Below are 25,316 nucleotides of genomic sequence, written 5' to 3' on the forward strand. Positions count from 1 at the left end.
AAGAACACAGTCTGCAGACTTTTTGTGGAAGATGTGCAGCCGAACATGTAGAAGTATAATCTCATTTCCCTCTAATCCCCACCACAGTGAAATGATTTTAATTTATACAGGAATATGGATAAAAATAGGAGGAGAGTCTCCTAAATCATTCCCATCAAAGAGTTTTAGATCAGATGAAAATATGCACTGAATCTCTCAGCTGGAACAAAAAGAACTGTGGAAATACTGTTGGTGAGAAATAGACATCAGACAGCTGTAGTGTATCTGCAGTTCTCTCAAGCAACTGCAGTGGTGCTGGTGCTGTACAAATGCCGTCTCCAGTGTGATTTGCATTCCAACTGCAGAGGGAAAGAGGACCCACTTTGATTTGCTGTATGCACAGCAGACAGGCAGCACAGCCTTGTTCTTTTGCATGTATATTGTCCTTTAAGTCCTATTTCAGGTTCCCGATCGTCCAAGTTAGAGCAGATTCATGACAGGCGAGTGACACTGATGAGAGCTAGAGTAAGTCACCCTGGATTAGATCTTCTGCTGAGCTCATCTCTAGACAATAATCACATAATAACACGGTGACTTATACTACAGTCTGTTTACAACTGTTTGATCCTGTTATTTTTGACAGTGTTTTCACCAATCTGTCACTTCAAAACTCTTTCATTTGTTGCTTTTTTGCATGAGTTTATTTTTACATCTTCCCAGAACTGCTTATTGTGGAGATGACTGATAATTTATTTCATTAGTTTGGGTACTTGCAAAGAAAAATGGACTGTTCTATTGATCAGAGACATTAGTTTTGACACAACACCCGTGTGCCAGAGTGGCCAATCCATACAGACATTTTTGTCAGTTTCTTTTTCTCTGCAAAAGATTATGCTGAAGGTAAAGCCTCAGGACTTGTTAAAGTCTCTGTATAGATGAACCATGTGTATTTTTGTTGTGCGTACATATGGTAAATGGCCTGTATTTATATAGCGCTTTACTAGTCCCTAAGGACCCCAAAGCGCTTTACATATCCAGTCATCCACCCATCCACACACACATTCACACACTGGTGATGGCAGCTACATTGTAGCCACAGCCACCCTGGGGCGCACTGACAGAGGCGAGGCTGCTGGACACTGGCGCCACCGGCCCCTCTGACCACCACCAGTAGGCAACGGGTGAAGTGTCTTGCCCAAGGACACAACGACCAAGACTGTCCAAGCCAGGGCTCGAACCAGCAACCTTCCAATTACAAGGCGAACTCCCAACTCTTGAGCCACGATCGCCCGTCACATCATATTGTATGCTGGTGAATAATGGTAACTGTTGCAGCATCAGAGTGACTTGCAGATTGATTGCAGTTCTCTATCAGTGCATTTTTTTCCTGCATTTAACGGAAAGTACAGTGCAGTAATTCAAACACGTCCTTTACTTCATACGTGTGTGGTACAATATATTAACATCTTATTTCTGTCACTATAAGACAGTTTTTATTGCTTTAACGATTCAAAGGTTAACACTTCCTGGATATCAGTGTTTCATCACTATTTGAATAGGATTAGGGTCATTTTTGCAAGAGCAAAATCCACAAAATCATCACACACATTGAATAAAATGGCCATAAATGTAATTAATGACACTGTAAAGCTTATGTGTCACTTGAGTGCCTCTAATTGAGAAAAACAAAGCAAGAGTAAAAGGAGAAAACCAACTTTTATGAGCACATGGTTTTTGTTAAATATTGACCACTGATAAAATCTAACAATGTGTAATCTTGTAAAATGATACTTAACGGCATGGGGGTAAGCTTTAACCCCAGCTATTAATGTTGGCAGTGCTTTTGTAACCAACTCTCTTTCTCAAAATGTCAGTATTCAGTGTTCATCTTTATTTGCAACGATTTATACTTATTAAATAATAACCACTGTGCTATGAATTACGCTTATCTGAGAAGTGACACATTAACAACAGCAATGAAAACCAAGAAGTAATATGTGCTTTTTGTAATATACTCACCTATGTTTGAATAGGTGAGTTGTACCGACAGATGTACAGATATAGTGGCGTGTATTGCAATAAACAAATAGATAATAGAGATGAACGGGGACTTTCCATGAATGGAAATGAATTTTGTTTTATAAAACAAAATCTCCTACTGTAGTTTTATGCATACCAGTCCATTAAATAGTGATTTCTATTTGCTGATGGTGCACAAAGCACGTTTGATACACGAAAACATGATTCTGTTCTAATAAGCCAACTCCCAACATGTGTATGTCTACCGCGAAGGGGGGATGTGCTTACGCCAACCAGCAGTTTCAAGGCCATTTTAAAAAAATAATCTAGCATTTTAATGATTATGGGCGACGGGGATTGAAGTACAGCACTTTAGCCTCTCGATATTATCAGATAAATATTATTTCTATCACTTCTTTTAATTCTAGCCAAGGCGTAATTACGGTTATGTTAATGTGTTAACCCCTCACGCTATTTCTGCAAATGGTACAGTCCATAATGTGAAGCGGCATCGTCCCCCTCACTTCAGTTCATGGTTAGTCCGTGTCCACTCTTACTATACCAGGGGGGCGTCTGACGGCTTCAGTCCGCCGTGCGAACCGAGATGCTGGGCGATGCATGAAGCGGTGGGCTCCTGAGCATGGTTCTGTCACCAACCGGGAAATGAAAGTTGGCAATTCCTTATGTAAATCTCTCATCAGCAGTGAACACGCATCAGCTCAATCCGCATGAGAGAGATTTTGATTTTTTAGCCGTAATTTTGAAATTCTTTGACGGTTGAGGAGCAGCAGCCAGAACACACGGGGCAGAACCAACACCGCGGCCACTTGACAGGTGCCGTTGCCCGGCTCTGCGTGGAGAGATGCCGCCCGTCCAGAGAACGATGTCTGATCTTCGTACTCGGGCGGAGGGTACGTAGGAATGTTTTTATCTGTTTTATATTTTCGAGACCAGGCGAAGAAAAAATATCTTGTACATTATTACCTTCTTCCTTGCTAGAAGGCCGGCCGACAGCTCTGTGGAAGTGCAGTAACTCGCTAGCTAAAGCCGTGATTAACGGTCCCCCCGAATAGGCGTAAATAAGACCCGAGGGAAGAGAGGGTCGGGCGGTTTGGAAGTTTTCTATGAGACGTTCAAGGGAAAGAACTCTTTCAAGTTAAATGTTAAAAATAATAAGTTAGCCTAAAGTGAAAGTGATAGAGGAGAAGGGGTTTCGAGACAAAGGCGTTGTCACAGTGAAGCCGCTGAAGATTGCACCTGACCCCGGGACAAGCCATATCCTACCTCTTAGGAATCACCCCATCATCTCAGAAAACAGATTAAGTTGTAGCTTACTCAAAGTGTCCACAAGTGTCCAGCAAATGGCATCTACAACTGTGTGGGTCTAATAATGCAGCCATTGTGGTTCAGCTGGGGCCCCCCACTCCTTCCCTGCACCAAGAACTTTCCACTGCATCTCTATTGTGTTTGGCAGGGAATGAAGATGCAGACACACAGGCATTACCTAAGTGATTTGATTGCTTGTAAAAGGATGTGTTTACTTTAGGACACTTAGTGGCATTTTAGGCTTAAAGTTGTGTTTGTCTTTCCAGCAGAGTCCAAACACAGAAGTCTACCTACCTGCTGCAGGTGTGCAGTCTTTAAATCCCTGCAGTCACTCATGTGCGGCTGACATTGACCTCTGACTACTCAGGGCTTTGACTGGATTTATCTGCAGACATCAATAACAAAAACCCATTTTTTATGATGCCTGCTGAAGTTTCTGTTTCTCTTCACAGTAAATGTAGCAGCGCTGTTGCCACTTGATTTTGAAAGGCTTGGGCTTGATTTATAGCTGCAGAGGTCTGGGTAATATCTCAGTCTGAGTTATTGCTGTTGAGTATATAATTTTGGCCCCTAAGGCAGGCGGGCTGGTCTTGTAAAGTGAATTAAAATGAACCTTTTCTAATTTGTTTTTGTGTGCATCTAGATGAAGTCGTTGCGTAATGTCTGGGCCACCTTATTATACATATTATCTGCTTTGTAATTTACCAGCAGTGTTTTGGTGTAAGTTTAATGTGTTTTTCACTCCTTTTTTTCAAAAAGTGACCTTGTTTAACAGCACATTAAACATGCATATGGGGGGCCAGAACTAGACCATCAAAGGATCTACCTGGCTTTGCATAGTGTGGAAGTCTTTAATACTACAGTTTCTTGATGAAGTGCATTGTTAATCCTTTTGAGTAACATGTAGAGTTTGTGAAGGTTTTGTGCCTTTCTGCTGTGAAGGTACAAAACCTTCACGAACTCTGTGCTGATATTAGACTCAATGAATGTAGAAAACCGAAATACAGTTTTAAACTTCATTTATATTTCTTAAGATATCTCAGGCTGTTTTCTGAATGGATTACTCATTGAATTAGAAAAAATATTTAACACGGAATTATGCCTTTTGTTCTATGAGACGTTTTTAAAGGGTTCACCGTTTCTTTAAAATCCCATTTGTGGCCCGGGTGAAGGCTTTAAAAATTAATTTGTTTACACCAAAGAAAGGGAAAAATTTGGAGTGACGCTTTCTTGTGCGGTGGTTTTACCTTTCTGGCCCACATGAGATCAGTTTGGACTGCATGTTGCCCATGAACTAAAGTGAGTTTGACAGTCTGACTCTAAATAGACTGAGCTGTAAAGATACAAGCAATGTGACTTAAAAATTTAGATGCTACAGATGAGTTAAATAAAACGTTGATCGACTTGTGAATTTCTTGAAATGTTATCATCAGTTCATGATGGTTAAGCTTGGCTTTCAAAGTTTCGTGTACCTATAAAACCGTGCTAATAAAGCAGCAAATTATATTATACGATATTGCAGCAGAATACACTGGGGGTAATATTGGGAAAGAAAGCATCTTTTCCTAATGGTTTTCTGAAGATTTAATTATTGAGTGTCTCTCCACTATCCAGATACAAAGCTGCACTGGAAGTAATCGGTCCACACACTGTATGCCAGTCCATACTCCCAGCAGATGGTCTTGAATCGTAGAGGTTATTTGCTTGTTCAGAGATTTGTCATGACTGTGTTTGGGTTCAAGAGTCTCCTTCGTTGGATGAGGCTCTCGTCTGCTTTGCTTGATTTTTATCTTTTATTTTCTATTTTATTTTACTTTTTAGCCCCTTGAACAATGTTTGGTTGTCAGTTTCAACCTCTACACCTTCTTATAAGCATTGTTCAAGTGTAGCATGTCTTCAGGCTACATTTATAAAAACTCACTCTGTACACTCCAGCCTCAGACACCTAATATTGGAACACTTCAGGAAAGAATCGCTTTCAGCTTGCATTAAGCTTATGATCAGCACTGTGCAGCAACATACGAATGACTAACCTCTTGCTACTGACAGGTTCATCTCAGATGTTCTCTTGGCTGAAGCTTTGTTCGTTTTCCACAGCTTCCTTCCTTCCTTCCTTCCTTCCTTCCTTCCTTCCTTCCTTCCTTCCTTCCTTCCTTCCAACATCATTAGATTTGTCTCTGGGGAATTGCATGCACTTCTATTGAGAACAATTTCACCCTCATATTACACATTGCTTGTACTAAAGTGTATTACTCAGTAGTTAGACATAAGGTAGCGCATTACTGTATGCCAGCCAGCCCTTTGGACGTCTTTGTTTACATCCAAAGGTACAGCGGTGTTGTAAATTCCAGTTTGTTAGAAATACTTAAGTGAGAACATTGCATATCATTTTTAGTTTTTAACTGTCAATCCAACACAGTGTCAACTTGAAACTTTGCTAAACCGCAAAGATCCTCTTTTTCATGGATGCCTGGACATACACCTTATTGTAACACTTATGAGAACACACACACTAATCATTTTAATGGAGATGGAAGGCTTTGGATACAGGGCCTCAGTGTTTGTTTGCTGAACTGAAGGAACGTTTAGGCCTGGCTAATGATGTCAGCCTTAACAAGCAGATTTGGGGCAGACAGTTACAATTAAGTAAATATAAATTCACGACTGCTTACAAAGCAAAAGACGACCGCCGATAACAAAAATCGAACTAAAAACGATGTGACTTTGAGTCAGCGTCCTTCACAAAATGTTGCACTGAAACTAACTGAAACTGAACATTTTCAAAAAAGAGTGGGTTTGCAGATATGAGCAACTCCACCCTGGAAACTAACTGAAAAGCAAATTAAAAACTCTAAACAAAATACAAATAAAAAGTAAAACTGTAATAGCTCTCAGACTGGAATTTGAATATCCTCTTGCTGAAAGGTGATTTGCTTGGCGGTAGTTTTGTCTGTTGGTCCTAAAATGCCACTTGAGGGCTGGTAACTGTAACGCAATTTGTCATCCTGCGCAGCACAACAGAAATGATGGATTTTCGCTGACGAGCTTGTGCATTATAGTGGTAGAAATCTAAATAATTAAATACGACGAGACTGTATAAAAGTGTTGACCAATGCGGAGCCTGCTGCAGTCAGAGGAACAAACAGATGAATTATGCAGCAGCTATTGCTGTCACCATTACACCACCTTTTTAGGTTACAAAGAGCAAACAATTAAGCTTTTCACTTCACTTGGCTTTGTGTACACTCTTGTCCGCCTGCTTCGGGGGGAATTTCTTTCAAGCATCCATCTCAGTGTTGGATTGGATCACCTTCCGTGCTTCCAGGTTGATGGCCTGTGCTGCTGCTGCTCTTGGATCAAGTATTTTCCAGCCTCATGGCTCCATATCCACTTCCACTGTTTTGCTCAGTCATGCGTCTGCTCAGCAGCGTTTCTTTCAGTTGTTTTTATGAGAGCCTGAGCACACTCCCCACCCTTCAGTTTTATATTTTAATCACCACTGTGCATCAGGCAGGCTTCCATCTAGAAAGGGCAGCCCTCTGCCAGGCTTACCACCTAATCCATCAGCAGCCTGTCCGTCAGCCCCCTCTGTGCTGCACACTCGCCAGTCTTGGCCACCACGTGCAGCCCCACTCCTTGTCACTCTTCTCTGCTGTGCTGTGGAAACATCCGAGATCCCTGCCAGCCTGTTCCTCGTGTGTTGCCAAAACAACCTTATCTAAGACAGTTGGGATGCAGGTGACATTAGTGCTTATCAGCACGCTTAATGTATGATTCTACAGAGACAGACAGCCACTGGCAAGGCAGCCAGGGAATGCTTAATTATATATAGAAAAGCCAGCACTTTCTATAAGCCCAGATAAGTGACATTAATATTTGTGAGGATTTACTTTCAAGTTCTTTCCTAATTTGTTTAGTGTTAATAACCATGTCAATAATAAATCTGTGTCTATGGAAGAGACAGCTAAAAACATTCATCAAAATGTAATTTTATTATTTATGAGCTTTTGTCTTAAAATCTCAGAAAATCCAGCATCATTTAGTGCCCATGAGGGGCAGCACAAAATTTGTTGGAGCTTTTATTTTGAAGGTCGAACAAAGCTTCCTGTAAAGCTCGATGGTCATCAAAACTTTGATATTTGTGTAATAAAGCATCAATTCTAAGGCTATTAAGGTGTGCTGAATGGGTTCACAGCTGCTGTTTGAATGGCCTCTGACTCCACGCACTGACCCCGATACACAACCACAGGTTCAACCATTATGAGGTTTACTGAATATTTATGTTTCAGCGGAAAATCTGTCACGAAACTATGTTGTTAGCACAAACCCCTCTGAAACCCTACGATGTAACCTGACATTTACCACTGTAGAAATGTAACTGCATGTCATGTTGATGCAGCCTGTAACCATAGTGATTGGCCATTTTCAGTACTAGCAATTCCTCCTGTGCATCTCCTGCTACTTTCTCAATATTTCTTATATTTGTCGGAAAGACAAGAACAACGATTGTCTCAATATAAGGAGCCTGGCATCCTTAGAAGTCAGCAACATCCTGTAGGAACATTGCCAAAACTGTCTGAATGGATGTGAGGGAGTGTACAAAGGAGTGGAAAAAATTGAAAGACTCTGGGGGGGGAGAGACCACAACAAAGAATGGAGACCCAGAAGTGAGTTTCTATCGGCTGGCACTGCGTATAAAATGCTGGGACATGACCACAAGGTAACACATAATGCACCACGCACAAGCATAAATGCCGGTAGTGACATCGGCCACTTGGTAGGCTCTACAGAGATTCACAGCAGAAGTCTAAATCAGGCCTTAACCAAGATTTATGGTCCAGCAGAAGTAGCAGGTTCGCTGAAGGTTTGTTGTCAGACGGAGGCAGTGCACAAAGTTGTACAGCTGGTCTGTGGGCCACTCCTGCTTGTGCTGTTGGTCTCTCGACCAGCTGTGCAGAGGTGCGAAGTTTTAACATACAAAGAGGTGAAGTGAAATCAGGTGTTAGAAACAATACGAAGTGTCCACTGCAGCCACTGGCTGTGCATTTCATGGTGTATTTTTTTGATCTTTAAAGGGTTTTTTAGCAGTTCTGCTGCCTCTTTTTTATTTGAGCCATTTGTCAGTATGTTGACATTCTGAAGATGTTTACATCATCCACTTCCAGCAACGTGCAGTCAGGAATTTTTTCATTAAATTCGCTGCGAGTGGCAGGACAAAAGGTGGTTTTGTGGTTGTTTTTGTTGTTTTTTGTTTTTTTAGCAAAACAAACATAAACCTTTTTTTTTAATGTGTTCCAGGCTCAGAATTCAGAGTGATGTGATCACTGATGGTAACATTTCCAGGAAAAAATCAAAGTGCAAAAACTGTAAAACATGAAAACGTGGATGAGCTGATGTAAGTTTTGTGGGGATTTTCCCAAAGCTGTGAGTCAAGTAACTCATCAAAATTTTGGGGGGAGAAGGAGAATAATAGTTCTTCAACTCTCATTACCTTAGTAACTACTAGGTAAGAGTGAGACATTATAGCCTACTTCTTCTATAATCAAGCTATCTCTACCTCACTGGCATTATCCACATTTTTTTCAAGCATATGTGGAGCAGGCTGTGCGCCCTGTAGCATTTTAATAAGACTAGCTGAACCTCGGTCTGTCTGAATAGTTGTAATAGCATGGGGAGGGAGACTGGAGGGATTGAAAGCTGCCAGTGTGCCTGGTGAATCACTGGCTGATAATAATGTGGCACAACACGCCACTAAATCCCCTTCCTGGGTTTGCTGGTGTGTCATATCAAGTTCCCTCTGGCTTCTCTACCCTATGTGACTTCACGGGACACATCCCGTTCTCCATTTTCCACTTCACGTCCTGCCTCCATCACTAACCTGCAGCCAGCCTAATATGTGTTTCTTCAGATACTCAATTTCCCTCACCTCAATGATTCCTCTCTGTCTGCAAGGCAAAGTGGATGTGGCAGGTCACCGTGAGGAGGAACGTGCAAATGCATGTTCCCACTAAGAGATAGATTCAGAGACTAAGAACTTAGAGTTGGGTCTTCATGCAGAGACTGTTGTACTGTTTGCTATATTTGTTGTTATGTTGATGTCAGGGAAACTCATGATCATGATTTTGGTGTGAAGGCTATCAAAACCATGGATCTATGCAATGCAGTAAACTAGTGTTTTTTCTACTTGGCATAGAAACATGTGAATGTGACGGTCTTTATTCAGGTAGAAAAATTCAATAAACTCAGTTGTGCATTTTAAAAGCAAAAATCAATGCAGTACTGACCAAACTAAATATTTAGTTTAATGTTTTGTGCTTATATTACCCTTGGACTCTGTCAGAGTACCTTGGTGTGATAGACCAAAATAATGTTTATTTATCTTCTCATCTTATTCTAAAATTAAAGCCTCTGTTCACCAAGCTACTTACTTTAAACAGCAGGTGGGTGGAGCTTCTGTGCTCACAGCTGTGTACTTTAGATGACAGGGATTACTTGCACATACACTGACCTCATAATTTGAAAATGGTCATTTTTGATGTGAACGTCACCACCGTAATAGTATTTGTATGACTAAAAATAATAAAAAAGCACAATAGGTTCAATTATAAGACCAACTTGGATTCAGTGTAAAAGCCACTAAATCCTTGATTTTATGGTCCCTAATCGAACCATCTGCTGAAATTGATTAGATCATTTGATGAGCAGGTTAGCTGACATCCTGGTTGAGTCTTATTTACAACCCACTGCAAGCCTGCATTGTAAATTTATGCTTGTAGAGATCCTCCATTCGTCTCAATTTTTCCATCAGCTATAGATGGGCAGCAAATCCTGAAACATGAAATAATCTCAGATACCTAAAGAAAAGGGAAAAAAGAAGAAGAACCCATAAACTGTGTCTGTTTTTCTGTCATCGTAAGTTTTTGCTGCTGAGCAGAATTTTGTGCCCCCAGTGTGTGAAAGTGTGATGCACACTCAGCTGAAACAGCAGGAAAATTGCAGCTAGCGTGCGTGTGCCAGGAGACAGCCAGTGTGACAGTGTCACAGTGGGATGACGAGGTCAGATGAAGAGGTGTCAGCGGGCACTCCACAGGAAAGCAACACCATCAGTGGCTGGGAAGATGAAATTCTCGCTGCCCTTGCGCCCCGCTCAACCATCCCCCACACCCTCCTCCCATCCCCGAGAGCGCGTTCATTATACGACAATGATCCCGTCTCAGCTAGGTTTACGTTCAGCTAGCTCACAGTCATGCATTTGCACATTTATGGTCAGTTTTAAAAGTATATGTAAAAATGTACTGTTTTATAATGCATCTGACGGATCCATCAAGGTTATCCTTGAAATCAGCCCAAAGACAATCACTGCTCATATTATTGGACTGTGGTGCGAATAATGCATGAAGTCATCGTTTCATGAATTTAATAAAAGCAGTGAGATGTGAATAAATAACAGACAATAACTTGCATCTACCTACGTTATCATTTCCTCAGTCAGACTGAGAACAGTTGATTTGTTTTGGACATGCGTCACTTACTCTGTGCACTCGATGACGGAGGTGCCGGTTTAGGCCCATCTCACTGGCACATCAAACATGTCACATCAGGTCAAATGGCAGCGCTGAAACACTGGCACAGATTAGTTGTCATTACTCAGCCATTTGTAGATTAAAGCTATTTTTAGAGAACATGTGGCAGAAATTGTGTGGTTGTTGTTGCCTGTTTTAAAATCTGAGCCATGAACTAAATGTCTCATTATTTTGTAGGAGTTTCATTAAAATTTAAGATTGATTTTACATTTGTTCAACTTTCATGTTTGGGCCCCTGAAATCACATTCAGTCTGTGAACACAAAGCTTAAAGTGTGTCTTTGGATAATGCTAACTGCGCTGAGAGTCGTAATAAGCATCCATTCACGTTGTTTATCTTTAAGGAGTGTCCCATTAAACCTGACATACGACCCATGACACTATAGCTGTCAACTAATCCATCTGGTTTTGCAACATTAACATGAGCCAAAACTTGCCAGATCCCATTACAGCTTGTTGTTCCTGTTCTTGCAAAAAACCAAAAGGTTAAAGTACAGAAGAGCTGTAGTTAAGAATATGTAAAGTGTTTTAGCCGTTGCAATTGATCCGACTACAAAAGGAAATATTAGGTTTATGCTTTCACTGTTTACCATTAAGTTTTGGCATCCGCCCTAAAGAACAGGCTGTCATGTTTTTAACCATTTAATTGAGTTCAAGTTGAGTTACTCAAGCATACGATACCGTTTGTTTGTCAAATAGCCAGAAATACCACAAAAAAGGCATCGACACACTCTTTTTTGAATTTCCTAAATAAGTGGCCCACTCATGCTTACACGGACAGCCATTTTGAGCTTGTTAGTATGTTAATGTTCACACTTTGCTTAATACAGCAAAGAGAGAGAGATGGCACACAAAATCAGCAACAAGAGTGAAAACCTTTTTATTGCCGCCTTAACCAACAACGAGTATAATAGGCAAATCTACCCACCAGCAAATGGTGGTTAGATTGTTATCATATTTAGTTGGAGACCCTACTGTAAATGCATTCTTTATACCCCCATGGCCACTGAAATTTAAGACTTTCCAAAGTATAAGTCTAGACTCTCCAAATAACTGTTTTGTTGCTTGCAGAGATGACAAAAAGGAAAAACGTTTAACCTGTGTGTGTTAACATTTTACAGTTATTCATTGTGATATTGGTTTATTGTCAAATGCCTGAATATAACTTTGGTTATTTGCTAGCGGTTGTTCAGTGAAGGTCTAAATCAGGGGTGGGGAACTCCAGGCCTTGAGGGCCGCTGTCCTGCAGGTTTTAGATGTGTCCTTGAAGAATACTGTAACTGAGTGACTGACACTCGCAAAGTCTATTTCCTGTGTCCATTCCTTTAAATTTCATGGCATATGCCTCTCTCTTTTATCATTCATAAAGTCATACACAGTGGAAAGGTTTCTCTCTCTGCAGATCCTCGCTAAGCCGAGCAGGGCCAGCCCTCTGATGTCAGTGCAAGCCCCAGCTGCCTCTGTTGTCCCTGCACTATCCGCCCTACTGTAGCCCTCCTGAGCCTATGAGGAGCCAGACGGAGCCAAACAGGGAGGGGGGATTAAATCTGCAGCTGCCCTGTTGTTGTTGTGAGTGCCGGTTACAGCATTGTGATCTGATAAGCGACTTATGGATGTTGCTGTTGCTTAGATTGAGGCAGTATCTATATTCCCCTCCAGCTCTTCTCCTCATTCACAAATGGCAGGTGATCGGGAGGGAGGGGGGCTTTCATCTCGGGGGCCTTGGTTCCCATGAATAGACTGTAGCCGCTCTGTCTGCTGAAATATTTATGTGGCATAAATGAATCATGTTGAGATCTGTCTTTGGTGGCGATGAGCTGATATAAATGGCGCATTAGGCTCACTGAGTTATGAGACTGAGACATCCTGAAGTCCAGCGGTTTGGAACTAATTTGAGCCTAATAACAATGGTAAATAGCCTCAGGTTAAGGTGAACAACGTGCAGACTGAGAAGGCTGAATGTTCTGCCTCACTCCTCTAGCTGACTTATTTGGGTACTTGTTAACACGGTAGTTCTGCATGTGTAAAGACAGAAGCAAACAGAAGCAAAGCCAGTCATTTGTGTGTATCCTGTGCTGCTTTTCTTAACAGAGTTTCTTGACTGGTTTAGCTGCTATTTGTCTGTCTGTATGGGATCAATATCCGTAGCCCCCAGCTGCCTGCCCCCACCTACCCCGGGTGTGATTGAATATTTGCTTGGGAGCCGTGTTCTGGCCAGGTCACGTGCCTTCTCGGCTACTCTTTATTGACAAGCCTTCAAGTCTCTTGCGCTCATTATTCTTTTAGAAGCTATTTCTGGACGAACAAAAAGCCTTTTTACGTTTTCATTTACCTCTAGACTTGCAGTGCACTCTAGCTGATTGACTAATGGGCCTTTCTGAAGAGTAAGTCATGGATCCTCGTGAGTCATCACTGTGTAATTAAGTATATAATAGATGCTGGCCCAAAGAAGTTCCACGATGTAGCAAAACTGTGATATGATATCTTGATAATATCTGGGCTACAAGAGATTCGTTTGACGTCAAACATTAATAAGATACTGTTGCTAAAAATACATTTACTCCACAATAACTATTTCCATTTGATCATCTACTTGAAAACATGGATTAGTGCCATTTCTGTGCTATAATGTGCCTGACTGTCACAAGATGCAGTACTGGCTAATATACTTGACTATCAGGTCATTATGGTTCCTGTCACTGGGGCCATTATGTGCATTTTATCTTTTTTTTGTGTTGACAGTCATGCCAGGAATAATTTTCCACCCCCAGCACTCTTGCCTGACCTGAGCTAATGTAGTACCATCGGGAGGATTGTAAATCAGCAGGGGTTGGGCTTATCGTTAACCTATCGTCAACAATGAGCTTCATTTGAAAAGACCCGGGATAAAAATGAGCTCATATTCAAGTGTGAAAGTTGCATAGACGTATAGAAAATAATTAGTCTTTCCATGCTTTTAGTATCTTAAACATGCAGAGGCGATTGAAGAGGGGTTTTCCTTGCCTGTCGGTTTCTCGGTGTCTCTGTGACCTGCAGCGTTTAGCAACAGGAATACAGAAACAGACGGGGGAAGACCAGCGTGTCTTGGCCAAGCCTTTCTGGGCCCAGTTTTTTCCCACTGGGCACCCTCTCCAAAATACGTGCGCCCTTGTGACTATTGTTCCACCCGTCTGTCTGTTGGCTGACACAAGCAATAATCCTGGCATCTGGCCTGCATCCAAAGTCATTACGACACTCGGTGGCATTGATCCTTCCTCTGGAGGCTTCCCCTCCAGAGCTGTGTGCGAATCTCCTCCCACTGAGCTTTAAATAGCTCTTTGTTACTTTTTTCGCCCTCTTTTCTTTCCAGGCCTCTTACATTATTTTTATGTTCAGTGCTATGTGTAATATGGGGCTTCAATTAATAGTTGAAAGGTGCTGTTATAAACACAGATTAAGAATGATGCCCACAGTGAATATCCACCAAGTTCACTATTTATGGTCTCTGTATTAATGTCAGGGTAGTTGAGCCGTGACATGCCTGCAGTTAATGACATTAGTGCTGAGAAAAAGCACGGTGTCCACCAGGGAATATTAAGAGCAGATCCCACTGAGACATGCGGCTGTGGTTCAGTACATTATCTGCAGAGTGTGTGTGAACATAAGGAAAGAAAATGAACTGGATATGGTGGGGGAGGGAGACCATGCGGAGGCCTCTGTGGAGTAGCTGGGAAAAAGTTATTTTAATGACCTCCTCAAATTCTCATCCCCAGCTCCTCTGGATGGTACTGTTGGCCTGGTGTGCTACTTTTACATGGTTACAGTTCCAGTGCCACTGTAGTAAAATTTTAACGTTTCCATTGTTAATTTGACCCTTGACCTTTAATTAAAATCCCCATTTCAAGTATAGTTTTTGCTCCTGATGTGATTAAAAGCTGCATATCTTCTGATTGGACCCAGTTTTCTCTCTATATAGAGCCAGCTCCTTGCAACATCACCTCAAGTTGCAGTATGTTTTAATGTCCCTGCAAGAGCGAAAACTGCAACAGTTTCCTATGAGCAGCACTGACAGTGGGAAGGAAGAAGAGACCTCTCGCAGAACCAGACTCAGGGAGGGGCAGCCATCTAATAAGGCTGTGCAGAGACACAACGACATAACACAAATTATGAAACAGAGAAGTTGAAAGTTACTGACATTCAGTAGTGGCATATAAATGCATCAGGAGTGCTTGATAGGCCAAAGTATTTAGTTTACCTCCCAGTTTGTCGAGCTCACCCCACCACTTTCTCGCTCTTGAGCTACTTTTGCTCTTAAAGCCAGTTAAAGTGTTCAACATGTAGCCTTTAATTGGATCAGGTGTGCAAGAATAGTAGCCGCATCAAACCTCTTAAGGCTCGACAAGAACAAATCTTAACTCTTCTTAAGACTATGAAACATTCGTGGAACAAACTGGCTGTCATGAGAAACCAATCCGGTAATAATCAAGAGACAACTGAGAGTCCAAGTCTAACCTTCTCTGTCGATTTACCCTGATATTATTAGGAAGATGAGACAAATTCATTCGTATCGCCCATAGGTGTTGAGAAAAGAAATACTTTGTCTAGATTTGGGAAATAATTTCTAATGAGGCTTGATTTTTTTCTTTCTGGTATTCATCTGACACTGGAAGCAGAGGACATGTCAGCTCATGATGCAAACCTTGGTTGCTTAAGTGTTTGACATATTAGTGATGTATTTTGGATTAAAAGCTTGATTCATCTAACAGGGCAGCAAATAACACACTGTCCTGGCTTTAGTCTAAAGGTGATGTTGATGTTACACACCTTTACTGCACCAAGTAAAATACAGAATAGGTGTTCTTAGCTTCCTGTACAGTTGCTTGTGTCACAGAGGCTCAAAGGAGAGAGGAAGAGGACTTGGTTAAACAGCAGCATCACCAGCTGCAACTGGTGCATTGCAGCACCTGGTCTACCCCAGCACACCGGCTCCTGCTGCGAAGGCTCGTTCAGATACAGAGACGCAGCATCAATCACAGCTGCTCAGCCAGCTCCTCCGGCCTGTTATTCCACACAGGCCTTATGCTGCACTTACCAGCTATACTATCCCTGTCGTTTTCACTCTGTTGCCAGTGTAGAAGGTAATTCCTTGATAACCCAAGCTGCTTAAAGACTTAGCTTCTTCACTAACTTTTTTTTCTTGGTTGGATTTGTTCCCTGGTGTGTAGGCCATCTCTTTTTGGCATTGGTTATCGTTGAAATGCCATTGAGCAGACTTCCTGATGAAACTGAGCAACATTAGTGTGGGATTAGTTCTACAAAAAGACACAAAATAAAGGATGTTGTAGCCATCCATCAAAGGCAAATATTTATATGATCAACAATAACTACAGAAAACTCTTTGACTAAAGCATGGTTCATCTTACTCACACTTAGACCAACTTAGACTTGGACCAGCTATATTTGTGTGCATAGTTTTGGTCCCCAAAGGCCGCTTTGAACCAGGAAAAACACAGATTTTAAACTGTGCTGTGATTTCTTTCCCTGGTAGTCTCTGACACTGAGAATAATTTTTATGACTTTACAGGTGGTGATATAAACCCATAAACCTACAGTGCTATCTTCTAGCTACGCTCTGCAAGCAGTATTATCTTAACTACAGCATAGTAAACTTCCAGAAAGTCCTCCCGTGCTGAAATTGCTTAATAATGTCAAAGTGCATAGAAATGGTTCCTTATGAAGACTAACATATAACAGGAAGAAATTTGCTGTAGTTTTTGCCAGTAGCTCTCTTCTCATCCAGCCCAGACTCAGTGAAGCAGCAGGCCTTTAAGTCAATGTCCTTTCCTTCACCTTTACTCAGTGTTGTTACTCACTGCTAAGTACCTGTCGTCCCAGTGTCACCAGGTGAGCTCTTGGCTGCAAATTCAGTTTTAGTTTCGGACCGAAGAGGCGAGGCCTACTTTCCTGAAAGAGGGATGAATGCACATGCTCTTAAAGAGGAACCACCAAACCGTAAAGTCCGTACAGGATCAATGAATCAACTGTTCAGCAATATTATGTAATGCTGTGGTGTTGCAGGTCTTTCAGTGATTTTTAACATCACCCATTCTCTGAAACGATGTTCTTTGTGTAACACGTAGAAGCGTGAAAACATATTTCAACAGGTGCTCTAAGTCTTTGTTGAGCTGACCATATAATTCTGGGAACAAAGGTCATTTTGGTAAAAGAGTATACAGTGTGTCCTTGAGTAAATAGAACCTTTAATAAAACATGGCTTTAAAAGATAACAAAATATAATACTGGTGTTTTTCAGGGTGCCAATTTTTTTAGTATGCAGGAAAAACCCTTTTCTTCTTCTCGGTGCACAAAGAATGAACTACGAGAAATCGTTAGCTTATTGCAATATTGTTTACACTGTTCATACAAACCGCTTAATAATAAACAGGAAGAGCATTTACTGACTTAGTTGGTGTCACTCTTAAACCTCCTGTTGCTGTGTCCATCCATGGTTTGTCACCTCACTAATCCAATATACTACCTATGCAGATCTGTTGCCTCGTGTAACAAGGCTGTGATGGCGAACTCCCAGCCATGTAAACAACTACGGGGCATTTATTTTTAGCCCAGAGCACATGCTAAGGACAAAGTATAAGGAGGCGATGCTAGCAGTCACTCCTCAATAATCTATGTAAAGCCAAGTGGATCATTAAAATAACAAGTAGCTGTAATCTAAGATTCATGGTTTGTGTAACATGAGTGAGAAAGTGCTAAGTGAAAGGTGAGAGCAGAAAGGAAAATTAAGAGTGGTGACAGCGTGAAGTGTGACTTTGGAGAATGTGTTAGCGTTCTTTGTTTTGACTTGACATTATAAGAAAGACATACTGCAGGCAGGGGCTTTAGCAGCAGGCTGCAGCTGGGGCATATCCAGGCAGGGCTCTGGTTACAGCACCTCCTGACACTGGGTTTTGTTGTTCGTGCTTCCTGCCAGCTTTCCTCCCTCCTACGTTTGTGCCTGAGAATGGTCCTTCTTTCCATTTTAAACACTGCGGCTCACCTTATCTATAGTCGTGAAAGCTGTGCTGTCTCCCTTTTTGCCTCCCTCTAACACCAACACACTGTATGCTAGGGAAGACTAGCCAGCATCCAGTGGATCACATGCATGCAATCTGAGAATCCAGGAGAACTGTTGACTTTGAAGTTTTACATATAGGTTCCCCTGTGAGCATTGCTCAAGTCATTAATCCAGACATATCAATTAAAAATTAAGTATAGGGAAATGTGAACCCCAGAAACCTTAAAGTGGACATTTACAGCTCTGTGTTTATGTTTGTTTGAGTCTGCCGGAGCTACTGGAGACTTTCGGTTCAAAATAATCCAGGTTGCTGGTTGCTGTGGCATCTGTGCTCATGACAAGAACTGAGATGACCATATTAAAGATGTCCCCTGATACTCATACAGAAAAAGGCTGATAAGAAACGTTTAACGCAGTCTGAATTTTGGCTGTTTAGGGTTACGTAACCATATGTTGACCTCATTCATTATGTGAAGCTTCGTTCTTGTCCAGTTTTATGATCAAAAGCTGTAACAGCAAATATGTAGGACAGGAAGTAAGGAGAAGTATAATAGGTTCCTTTTTATGTCTCAGCTTTTTCCCCTTTCAGCAGAATTAAGCAAAAATACATATTTGATTTTCTCTTCTTATCTTCCAGGCTACATGATTCCTGTCAAATATTCTTCTGTACTACTCTCCAGTGTTTCAGTTTAAAAGGATCTTTACCTCAGCAGGACATTTGTTGTTTTTTTAGTGTGTTTACCTTATCAGGAAGGGGGCACTTTAAACGTCAACTGCTGCAAGTATAAAGTTCAGGACTAAACCTCACTTCTATTTACATGTGTGAGAGGAGATGAGAGATGTGCACTTCCCATTTCCAGTTCTGCACTAAGCAGTTTCATGCTTTGTGCTTGATGTTGCTGGCAAGTTCCAGGCTGCAACGTCCCTAGACGCATGACGCAGCATCTGCCTCCTGCATGGAAAGCATGCATTTTAAAGGCGTAAGCATTATACCCGTCTGCATCTGCAATGTGTTAGTCCTTGTTTTTAGTGGCAAAGTAAGATGCAAAAATGCCTTTTACAAATCAAATATTTAGTCAGGGTTTTAAAAACAACAAGGAAAAATGTGTTACACGCATAAGCATCTCTGCGACCCACATACAGCGCTCACGAGGCCTCGCTAGTTTTGTTTTAGCCAACAGAGCTCCATCCCACTTTGCTGAACTCGGTACTTGGTGGGAGTCAAACAGTGCCTCGTTTTTCCAAAGGAGTGGAAAGAAGAATTGCATCCATGTGGGGACAGATTTTTCAGCACTAAATGTACCAAATCTGCTAACAACCTTCTTTTCTTTTCCTTGCAGAATAGTGTGTGATGATTAACTGAACAATGAATGCAGTTCCTGCTGTTCATAATTGAAAAAGTTTTCAAAGAATTTGAATTATATTGTATATTTTTTGTTGCACTTAAGTGTCTCAGATCGTCAGATATGACTGAAATGCTGTTTTAAAATGATAATTTCATTATTAAAGGAAAAAGGTCAATAGAAATATACCTGTGGTATGCCAGTGCTGCCCTTCTTCCTGTGTAGGTGAGTCACACTGTCCACACAGAGTAGGTGATTTCCTTTTCGGTATACAATAGGGTTTTTCTCCAAGTTGGTGTTTTACTGTGAAGGTAGTAATACAAGATGTACTCTCAGTGACATGTCATTTGGCAAGCCTATTGTCTTTCCGAGGTACCTTCTCACTCCATTAGGATAGCAACATGACCATATAGTGGCATCAGATCATCACGCCCGAGCTGAGGCAAGCTTAGCATACATCACTTACAAACATCTTCTCAGTGATTGTAGCCTACAGTAATAACAGTTTGGCTAATGTGCATTGTGTGCTAGGGGAACACACTTTGCAGTGCATAATGCATTATTTTGAATTCAGAGTGCAAAAATACTTTGCTTTTGTTAATAAATCTGAAAGAAAAGCTGTTGTATATGAGTCTAAAACCTATAAAGCGCCAAGGTCAGCTGAGCTCTCTATTGATTTAGTTTGAGTTGGACTTTTCCTTTTCCTGACTCCGAAGGGTCCTTTGGGTGCGTTTCGACACGCACTAACTCAAACACTTCAAAACCCCTTTTGATCTCACTTTTATTTGTGCTCAAAGCAGACTTTTTGAACTTATCAAATGTCTTTCCCCCCATGCTGCAGGATATGAAAAGACAGAGGACGCATCAGAAAAGACATCCTTAGCTGACCAAGAAGATGCCCGGCTCATATATCTCAACCAACCACAGTTCACCAAATTTTGCAGCAATCGAGTCAGGTAAGGAGATGTTGAGTTTCTAATAATCATGGCTGCATCTAGCCTGCAGTCTTAGAGCATACTTGTTGAAATAGGTAGTGGGCAACTTGAGCAGTAAGTAGAACCTAAGTTTGTGTGGTTTTAGATTCTGCAGTTTCATTTTTAGCTGCGAGCATGGTGATTTTCTTCAACACATTGGCTTTTTCAGCCGTTTGACATGTATCGCCTGCTCATGCTTCATGATGAACCAGCAGCCAAACATGCTTTAACCCTAAATTAACCTGCAGATTTACAATCACATGATTTGATCATTTCCACGTAGCAAACATTTAGAAGAGTTTTCAGATCTTTGTAGCAGATACTGTGGAAATTTGGAGTAGAAATAGTTTCAGTCTCTTTGCGATCCCTTTTCTGGTGTGATTGCAAAGTAGAGGTGAGAAATAAAGCCTCAAAATATCACAATATTTCTAGAAAAATGGAACCCTATTCCTGATGATATTTCTGAAAATACCGAACATTTTATTGACATTTACACCCTCCAGGCAGCAGCACTTGTAAATGTAAGTATACGAAGGGCATTTTCCATTCTTCTTTTCCCATGATCTGCTGTCAGGCAGTGATGACACACTACTTAATTCAAAGTATGAATCTATTACCACAAGGTTCCAGCAGCAGTAGCATGACACTGCAGTAGTAGTGACACAATATTATATCTAATGACACAGCAGTACCCTGCTGCACAGACTAAATAGCAGGCTAGTCTGTGGTACCTAAAAATCTTGCTTTCAGACTTCTAATATTGACTTCTGAATAAGCCATAGCTGAAACACTGTACAGATCACCTGCTCTTGTGCTGTAGAGAGAGTTCAGGTACAGCCATGACAGCACCCTTAGCCATATGATATTTGATACCTGCAAGATTTGTAATACTGGTGCTGCATCAGTGCATATACCCAGACTGGCCTGTTTATCTTCTAGCGTATCTTGGAGAAGTGGAGTGCTTTTAGCTTTAAAGGTCAAGATTGTTGGGTCAGGCCTCCCTCTGTCAAGGAGTGTTACGGTTACCATTCCTGCTTCACAAACAGCGTGCTTAGGCAAGGCAAGGCAAGTTTATTTGTATAGCACAATTCAACAACAAGGTGATTCAAAGTGCTTACACAGAGACCGCTTCAAACTGAGCTGGATTAGTAAATAAAAACAAGCAAACTAGGATGGAGCCCATTGTTACCTCAGCTTCATGAGTTTACAACATAAATCAGACAACAGTAAATATGAGGTATATTTTTTATTAGCACAGTTTGTTTTACTCTGTGAGGCCGATTCTCGGCTTCACAGTCAAAAATATGCGTTTAGTTTTTTAACTTTTATTAGTTAATTTTATTAATATCTCCATTACTTTTAGTTTTGTTATTACTTATAAAGACCATCGTCAGTGAGACAAAATACATATTAAAATCTGCTTGGAGTACCATATGATTGATATTTGAATAACAGTAAAAAGCACTGGAGGTTTAAGAAATATGGCTTTTAAGATTGCATCAAATATTTGCTGAAGGCAGTGGCCTGATGTGTGCTGTGTCACACCAACTCTAAGCCGTCTAAGTGTTCAAAGACAGTAGTGATGATATGAACATACTTTGGTTAAAATAGGTTAGATGTTAATAATAATAAATATGGCATTATCTCAGCATTGAACAGCTTGCAGATTGACTCTGTGTTCATGAAGGTTCGTCTTTGGCGGGTTTAGAAAAAGATTTATTTGTGCTTTAAAGCGGAGACCTGATTTGTTGCTGTCTCCAATGTTGCATGGTCTTTGACACATCTTCCCACTGCTTACATGTCATTGTCGACCATCACATGCATATTTCTCCTGTTAGCTAATGGAACTGCATCATGGGTCTGTGTCCTGTGTTAGGGTTTTAGTGAATTGTTTGTTCAGCTGCACAGTTTGTCGTGCAGATCTGGTCGTAATGGAAAGGCGAATAATTGCTGGGATGTTGACAGGCAAAGAGGAGTGGCTGTGCAAACCATTTTCCTGTTGAGCATTCAGGAAATGCTGCTCTCTCTTTTGAGGAAAACAAGGAACATATGAATAGACGCACACTGACGTGGGTCCAAACACACAGTGACCCAGACATGCAAATTACTTTAATTGTGTTGGTATGTGTAGCTTATTTTGTCTTACTTACTGAATCACAGCAACTAATCTTTACTGCGTAGGATTTATTCTTGATATATTTGGTGTTCTGTTAAATAAAATTTGAAGTTTTGTGAATAATGAGTCAACTTAATTATATAATGCATGCGATGCCCGCCATGCCCGATTCACTAATACTTTAATGTAAAGGTACTGATGTGGCGTAGACACTGAACATCTCAAGGATCTGAGCCACTTTATTCAAAAAAGAGTTTTTGCTGACATGAAAGAGAGACCTACTTATAAAAACGTGTGAGCTGGAAAACCAGCGAAGGTTTCACTGCATGCTGATGGACTGAGGGGATAGGCAGCTTCAGTGCTGTCACAAATCTGCTGACAAGTAGGACCACACAGACTGTGGTGAATTTAAATAACTCAGAATTTGTACAATTACATGAAACTTGCTTTAAGGAAATGTAGAACACATCACTATACTAGCAGTAGTATAGTAAATATGGGAATGCCAAATATAAAAGGTAGAACCAAGCAACCAAGACCCAAGACACGAGCTTCTGGTTTCTGGGGAAGAGAGTGAGAGAGTTAGTGCACTAGCTCTCTTTTTTATCAGTCGGCTGCTGACAGGCGTGCTGCTCTCTGGACCCGCATCCACCACAAAACCAGGAAGAAAATGCAGATAAAAAAATAAGCAGAGTGGGAGGGGTTATCACAGTGCATGACAGCAATGCTGAACAAAGGGAGATGGACTCAATGTGCTGTTGCTCAAAGCTATACACGAATTATGAAAATATAAGAACACAGATAAGGGCCCAAAAACTTTGCACATGTCCCGATCAGTTGTTACACAAATTACCTGCAGTCAGACACACAGTCCAGGGCAGCGTGTGGTTCCACTGACGGTGGAATCCCAAGGCCGAAAAGCTAAAGTTTCTGTTGACAAGAAAGTCAACACCTTTGCAGCAGTTTTATTTGACACAATCTTCACTGAGATCTTTAGAATTTAAACTAAAACTCAACATGTCTGACTCTAATTCCTGTATGGTTATTCTCTGCTTAAAAGCTATGTGAACGTCTGAAAAAGGCAGAAAGTGCATCTTTTAATCCAGAATAACATCAATCCAGATCAGACTGTGTCATAACTGTAATGCAGCTTGTACACATGAATGCTGAAGAACGAATGTTAGGATTTAGAAAAAGTTTTCAGTCAGACTCAAATGCAATATGGCAGAGAGGCAGGGAGGCAGGGTCGCGATTAGGCTTTTAAGCTTATTTACTGAGTGTCATCATCTGGTCTCTCCGGTCTGAGTCCACAGCTGGTTAACCTTGTTCCTGTTTGTGGTCCCTGGAAACACGCTGAAAACTCCATAATGTGCTCATAGTGGCACTCATTAGAGGTTGTAATGCAGCAGGAGACATTAATCATCTGCTGGCTGTTCTTCAGGGTTGCCCTCCTATGTTTGTGTGTTAGTAAAACAATACGAGCCATATACTGTAAATAATACTGCAAATGATGGTTAAACATGCTAAACACTCACTATACACAATACAGCCGCCATGATGTCAACTTATTTTCAGATGTCTTTGTTTTGCTTGTCATGTTTTTCAATAATCAAATAGTGATTTTCAGAATTAATAAAAACAAAAATTCTTTAACAATTCTTCTGTAACTTTTATATTCATTGACAGCCTTGGTTTACCTGACCTGAAGCATACCCTGCTTTACTATTCTGATCTACACTAATGGGGAATCTATTGAAAAATCAAATAAATTAAAACTAACCGTGCCATTGTGTTAACTAAGACTTGAAACTAGCAGTTCAGACTATGAATCACAGAGCAAGTGAGTTGAGTACGACTAACATTTAAAGAGACAAACGTCTTTTTTCAAACCAGAGGAGTCGCCCTGTCGAGTTATAAAGGTGAGTACAGGTTTATGTCCTCATTGGCTTTTTAGACTCAGAAGCATTATTCATCTTTCATATCCACTCTATGGTGTTTGCCAACGAGCAGTGGTGAAAAGTAACTTAAGCCCACGTGAGCTACGATGTGAAGAAATAGTGGTTTGCTGGAAGTCTCTTCCTGTGAACATGGGGTTCTTCCTTTCCACTGTCACCAAATGTTGGTCACTGTTTTCTCTTTAATACTGCAGGAGCTGAGCCAACTATTGTTATTAATTAGCACTCTTTAATGAAATATGATATTATGTTTAAATGGCAGAGGCATGGTTGAAAATGTTTAGCTGTCTCTTTGTTTCTTTTAACTAGCACACTAATCTTATTCAAAGATTAAACAAACAAAATAGGCTTTCATGATAACATTATACTCTGATTTGTGAGTAAGTGGAGGAAGTGCTCCTCTCATATCTTCTTGATCTCAGCTTACTCCCAGGAAACAAAATGAAGGATCCATAATCATCCATTAAGATGTATTATTGGAAGTGATTCTGTGTACAAAGGTAACCAGAGATGATTGGGCACATGCTCTGCAGCTTACCCCCATGAGATCAGAAGGCTTGAAGAAAATAAATCACAGAGAGCATGATGCATCCCCAGCCACACGTTCTTTGTATCTCAGGGGCAGACTGTATAACTATACACCGCAGTGCTTAGATGTTTAATATCCAAGGGACTTGCCATTTATTAATTTAAAGGTACTCATGGTAATCTTTTAGCTGTATGATGTATGGCAAAATATTTAATAAAGGAGCGCAAGTGTGTGATCAATGGGTAAAATACAGTTAAAATTTTCACTAAGCAGTAAACCTGATCCTTTTAAACTGTTTTACTTAAAAAACAAACCCTGACATTACAGAAATTCAGCAAATCAGATGACGAGGACGGACGCAAGAATATGGTGTGTAAGCAAAACCCAGGTCTTTCTTTCTCAACCAATCAGACAAACAAAGGGACACAGAAAATATTCTTCC

The 25,316-nt window shown here is 40.9% G+C and overlaps 1 protein-coding gene across 6 annotated transcripts in view; it reads left to right on the forward strand.

Moving 5' to 3' along the window:
- The first annotated feature begins 2,500 nt into the window (after positions 1-2,500).
- The window catches only part of atp8a1 (ATPase phospholipid transporting 8A1), a 106,333-nt gene continuing 83,517 nt past the window's right edge, over positions 2,501-25,316 (forward strand). For 4 of the 6 annotated variants that reach the window (XM_005935194.3, XM_005935190.3, XM_042226056.1 and 1 more), the window contains exons 1-2: positions 2,502-2,909; positions 20,142-20,256. In XM_005935194.3, coding sequence (XP_005935256.1) covers positions 2,861-2,909; positions 20,142-20,256 — 164 coding nt within the window. In that variant the 5' untranslated portion in view covers positions 2,502-2,860. Of the gene's footprint in view, positions 2,910-20,141; positions 20,257-25,316 lie in introns of all 6 variants that reach the window. The other 2 variants (XM_005935189.3, XM_005935191.3) reach the window with 1 other exon arrangement.

The sequence above is a fragment of the Haplochromis burtoni genome, unplaced genomic scaffold (genome assembly GCF_018398535.1).
Source record: "Haplochromis burtoni strain Fernald_Lab_line unplaced genomic scaffold, NCSU_Asbu1 Contig_194, whole genome shotgun sequence".
Lineage (NCBI taxonomy): Eukaryota > Metazoa > Chordata > Actinopteri > Cichliformes > Cichlidae > Haplochromis > Haplochromis burtoni.